This window comes from Phoxinus phoxinus, assembly GCF_949152265.1.
Source record: "Phoxinus phoxinus genome assembly, chromosome: 6".
Taxonomy (NCBI): domain Eukaryota; kingdom Metazoa; phylum Chordata; class Actinopteri; order Cypriniformes; family Leuciscidae; genus Phoxinus; species Phoxinus phoxinus.
The window spans coordinates 1,044,325-1,049,324 of NC_136881.1; the positions used below are offsets into that span (position 1 = coordinate 1,044,325).

The following is a 5,000-nucleotide window of genomic DNA, read 5'->3' on the forward strand; positions in this document are numbered from 1 at the left end:
CAGTGCGAGAGTGATTGACAGTGCGGGTGTGATTGACAGTGCGGGTGTGATTGACAGTGCGAGAGTGATTGACAGTGCGAGTGTGATTGACAGTGCGAGTGTGATTGACAGTGCGAGAGTGATTGACAGTGCGGGTGTGATTGACAGTGCGGGTGTGATTGACAGTGCGGGTGTGATTGACAGTGCGAGAGTGATTGACAGTGCGAGAGTGATTGACAGTGCGAGAGTGATTGACAGTGCGGGTGTGATTGACAGTGCGAGAGTGATTGACAGTGCGAGAGTGATTGACAGTGGGGGTGTGATTGACAGTGCGGGTGTGATTGACAGTGCGAGAGTGATTGACAGTGCGAGTGTGATTGACAGTGCGGGTGTGATTGACAGTGCGGGTGTGATTGACAGTGCGAGAGTGATTGACAGTGTGAGAGTGATTGACAGTGCGAGAGTGATTGACAGTGCGGGTGTGATTGACAGTGCGGGTGTGATTGACAGTGCGGGTGTGATTGACAGTGCGAGAGTGATTGACAGTGCGGGTGTGATTGACAGTGCGGGTGTGATTGACAGTGCGGGTGTGATTGACAGTGCGGGTGTGATTGACAGTGCGAGAGTGATTGACAGTGCGAGAGTGATTGACAGTGCGGGTGTGATTGACAGTGCGAGAGTGATTGACAGTGCGAGAGTGATTGACAGTGCGGGTGTGATTGACAGTGCGAGAGTGATTGACAGTGCGAGTGTGATTGACAGTGCGGGTGTGATTGACAGTGCGGGTGTGATTGACAGTGCGGGTGTGATTGACAGTGCGGGTGTGATTGACAGTGCGAGAGTGATTGACAGTGCGGGTGTGATTGACTGTGCGGGTGTGATTGACAGTGCGGGTGTGATTGACATGTCTCTGGAGCAGCTGATTGACAGTGTGAGTGTGATTGACAGTGCGGGTGTGATTGACAGTGCGAGAGTGATTGACAGTGTGAGAGTGATTGACAGTGCGAGAGTGATTGACAGTGCGGGTGTGATTGACAGTGCGGGTGTGATTGACAGTGCGGGTGTGATTGACAGTGCGAGAGTGATTGACAGTGCGGGTGTGATTGACAGTGCGGGTGTGATTGACAGTGCGGGTGTGATTGACAGTGCGAGAGTGATTGACAGTGCGAGAGTGATTGACAGTGCGAGAGTGATTGACAGTGCGAGAGTGATTGACAGTGCGGGTGTGATTGACAGTGCGAGAGTGATTGACAGTGCGAGTGTGATTGACAGTGCGGGTGTGATTGACAGTGCGGGTGTGATTGACAGTGCGGGTGTGATTGACAGTGCGAGAGTGATTGACAGTGCGAGAGTGATTGACAGTGCGGGTGTGATTGACAGTGCGGGTGTGATTGACATGTCTCTGGAGCAGCTGATTGACAGTGTGAGTGTGATTGACAGGTCTCTGGAGCAGTTGATGGTGTCACTACAGTGGGGTCGACAGCAAACCTACTATCCCAGCGCGCAGCCTCTCAGCACCGGAGAACTGGCCTCAGCCAATCACAAGCTTGCAGAAGCCATTAACTCACACCTGCTGGGCGGCAGCGGCGGCCCGAAGAAGAGCCGGAACCAGAACCAGTGCCGGAGCTCAGAGCTCTGCAACACACCGGCCGAGAAGATGGCCGAGAAGGTGCAGTGCTTTCTCTAATAATTATTAGAAAATATTAATCCATAACAAGAAATTAATAATTGTTATCAGGGTTTGAAATTAGGTTTTTCACTTACTGGACAATTTGGCTACTACATAAGTTACCAGCCAATCAGAACTTCTGCTAGCCAGAAAATAAAATAAATGAACCAGATTAACTAGATCACGGCCTTTCCTGTTAACCGAATGCTTTTTAATCTTCTATCGCTTCAATGCTAATGAACAAGCGCGCTGTTACTTGTAGCGTAGTGACGTGTGTGTGTGTGTTCAGGTAAGCAGATAAGAGCAGATTCTGAGGAATACGCTGTATTTTATTTATCATGATGACTCACGAGTATTTGTGTAAATCTGCACAGATTTGTCTTACACAAACTTCCCAGCAAAGTGAGTCAACGTGATAAAAACGCCAAATTGGCTCGTGATTCGACAGCGTTCCCGCCACAGCGGATTATTACACGCGTTTGGTGGGTTGGCTGGCGTTAATTTCAAACCCTGATTGTTAAGAAGAAATTAGATAAAGAAATTAATAATTTGAATAATAATAAGAATCAATAATGATAAATAAATGAATAATAAATCTGTTTGAGAAATCATTCTCAGGATTGCAGAAGCATCTGGTGTTGGTTTCGATGTTTTCCTCTTGATTGTTGTTCAGGTGCTGCGGAGTCTCGACCCCATTTCCTGTTCTGAACAGGAAGTGGACGCATCACCGACTGACCCGCATCATCCCCACTTCCTGCCCAGCAAGAAGAGCATCGGGCGCTTCCACCCGTACACGCGCTACGAGAACATCACCTTCAACTGCTGCGAGCGCTGCCGCGGGGAGCTAACCGTGCTTTAGCCGTCAGACGCTAGCACCTCAGGTGCCAACGACAAACCCCTCGAACACACACACAACATCAGAATGACCTCTGACCTGACGCAAGCTCACAGTGCTGTAGCCGTCAGACGCTAGTGCTAATGCTAGCCAAAGACAAACCTCTCAAACACACTCACAACATCAGCACGACCTCTGACCTGATGCAAGGTGACAGTGCTGTAGCCGTCAGACGCTAGTGCTAATGCTAGCGCTTCAGGTGCCAAACACACAGCACGTTTGTGGTCACAGATGTTCCTCATGTTCTTTCACTCCTGTATGATTATTTCTTCACTCAGGACGCAGTGAAAGTGAACACACACACACACAGTGTCAGAGCAGCGGACGGTGAGACCACGCTCATGGATCGCTCTTCTGAAGATGCGGCCGCTGATTTTAAATCTATATAAAGAGTGTGTTCTCGTGGCCTCAGTTTGCCAGGGTGTGTGTGTGTGATGCAGTTTCTGGAATGAATAATGTGTGATTGTGTTTACAGTGTTTCGTACTTCATCAATATGAACCTCGGTACTCATTTAAAGTGTTTTCCTGGACCAGACTGAATAAAATCTTTGTTTTAAAGCATTTTAGTGATATTTTTTCCATCTTTATCAAAATAAATAATTTGGAATGAAACTTGTTTTCTTTTATCATACGAGTGAAAATTTTACTTATTTTTAATGCAGTGACTCTTTGATATAAAAGCAGAGGAAAGATTATCAGTGTTTCTCTGTCCGTTCAAGATTGTTAATGATTGTCTTACACGAACTTCCCAGCAAAGTGAGTAAACATAATAATAACACACAAAATTAAATCAAGAAATTAATAATTAGAAATGAATTCATAAGAACAAAGTAGTGATTTGAATAATAAGAAAAACAAACCCCTCCAATTTGATTTGTCATGAAAATGTCAAAATGCAAAAAAAGTGCTCAGAAAAACAAACACTTTTTGTCTTTTATCTATTTTTAGAGTGAAATATGATGTTTATGAATAATATGAAATTTTATTGACACACAATAAGCATCACGGTACAGTTACATGATTATCCTTCCTCCTCCCACCACGTCTTTCTCTCTCTTTTGTGTCCGTCGGTTTTGTTTTTCGGAGCCGCGAATTCATTTCGTACGGATTGAGTCTTTCCGGTTCTCATCTGATGAAATCCGCAGTGTTTCCTCTTGGGCACGAACTCCAGCGCCGTCTTCCAGTCCCCCGTGTCTTTCACGGTGCTCAAGATGCGCATCATCTGATCCAGGGTCAGGTTCTTGGCTCCGGAGTCCCAGTCCAGGTGCTCGTCCAGCGGGAGCCGCGCGGTGGCTAGCTGGAGGCGTTTAGCATTAGCTAGCGAAATGCCGGACTGGATGGATCGGTCCACGATGGCGCCGACGACGTAAACCTTCCTGTGGTCGAACTGGCGGAGAACGGTGTGAGAGTCCGCGGTGAGATACACCAGATCCTCGCGACGAAACATGTCCACGGGTTGGCTCGCGGTGTCCGTGATTAGCATGCGCTCCCATGTTTCCGCGCCGTAGCGCTTGAGGAGCTCGCTGTGGTACGCGCCGCCTGGCGTTAGCCCGCAGAAGTGCAAGTGAAACGGGTCTGGAGATCGCCGGTTGAATCCTTCAGTCTCCATCAGCTGAGACACGGCGTTCTCCATCTCGCGGCGCGTCATGTGACGCTCGTAGCTCATGTCGTAGACTAGCGGCTGCCCGAAACGCATAGCCTGCGCCGCGCGCCAGTTCTGCAACCGATCCATAGACCCGCTCCAGAACTTCATGAGAAACGTGTTCCTGAGTTCCCGCTCTTCCCCGTCGGCGTTCCTCTCAGGCTTCGGCTTATTCTCGCGCTTCTCTTTCTTCGAGATCTTATGCGCTTCTTTGATGGCGAGGAACTTGAGGAACTTCTTCTTAGCGGATTTGGTGGTTAGCGCCGCGAGATCTTGGAGCTGCTCATCCGTGATGTTCTTGGGAACGAGCTTCCCGGCCTGATGCCACATCTCCACCAGCTCGCGGTTGAAGTCGAGCGCGGACGGACTCGGGTCGCTCTGGCTCTCGGGCAGAGCTTGAGTCTTCATCACCGTCTTCCACACGTCCAGGTCCAGTTTCTCCTCTTCATCGGGATCTTTCCCGGTCGTCCGAGAAGTGCTGATGGATCTGACGGTGGATCTGAGGAGCGTCTGAACCGGAGCGCGGACCGCTAGCGAACACGAGCGCAGGAACATCACGTCAAACACCTGAGGAAACACACAGAGACTGAGCAAATGTGGTAAAGGGTTCATTCAGCCAGAAATATTAATAATAAATAATAAACTCGCCCTCAAGCCATGTGTTTATGAGTTTCTTCTTACAGCCGAACACAGCGTTGTCCCATTCACTCCCATTATAAAGCTGGGAAGAGGCTATTTAAAGGCTGAGATATGAGGTTTATCTTTTTATAAAACCTTTTTTGTCAAAACTTTATTTGCACTTGTACATGTTAGTA

General features: G+C 48.3%; 2 protein-coding genes across 4 annotated transcripts in view; one reads left to right on the plus strand and one right to left on the minus strand.

Annotated features, from left to right (window-relative positions):
* blzf1 (basic leucine zipper nuclear factor 1) overlaps positions 1-3,155 on the plus strand; it is a 30,333-nt gene extending 27,178 nt beyond the window's left edge. For both annotated transcript variants that reach the window (XM_079615841.1, XM_079615842.1), the window contains 2 exons: positions 1,420-1,648; positions 2,322-3,155. In XM_079615841.1, the coding sequence (XP_079471967.1) occupies positions 1,420-1,648; positions 2,322-2,507 (415 nt within the window). In that variant the 3' untranslated portion in view covers positions 2,508-3,155. The remainder of the gene's footprint in view (positions 1-1,419; positions 1,649-2,321) is intronic.
* The window catches only part of trmt10c (tRNA methyltransferase 10C, mitochondrial RNase P subunit), a 3,354-nt gene continuing 1,474 nt past the window's right edge, over positions 3,121-5,000 (minus strand). The window contains exons 2-3 of one of the 2 annotated variants that reach the window (XM_079615839.1): positions 4,834-4,928; positions 3,175-4,752 (exon numbers count right to left, since the gene is read on the minus strand). In XM_079615839.1, the coding sequence (XP_079471965.1) occupies positions 3,565-4,740 (1,176 nt within the window). In that variant the 5' untranslated portion in view covers positions 4,741-4,752; positions 4,834-4,928 and the 3' untranslated portion in view covers positions 3,175-3,564. Of the gene's footprint in view, positions 4,753-4,833; positions 4,929-5,000 lie in introns of both variants that reach the window. The other variant, XM_079615838.1, reaches the window with a different exon arrangement.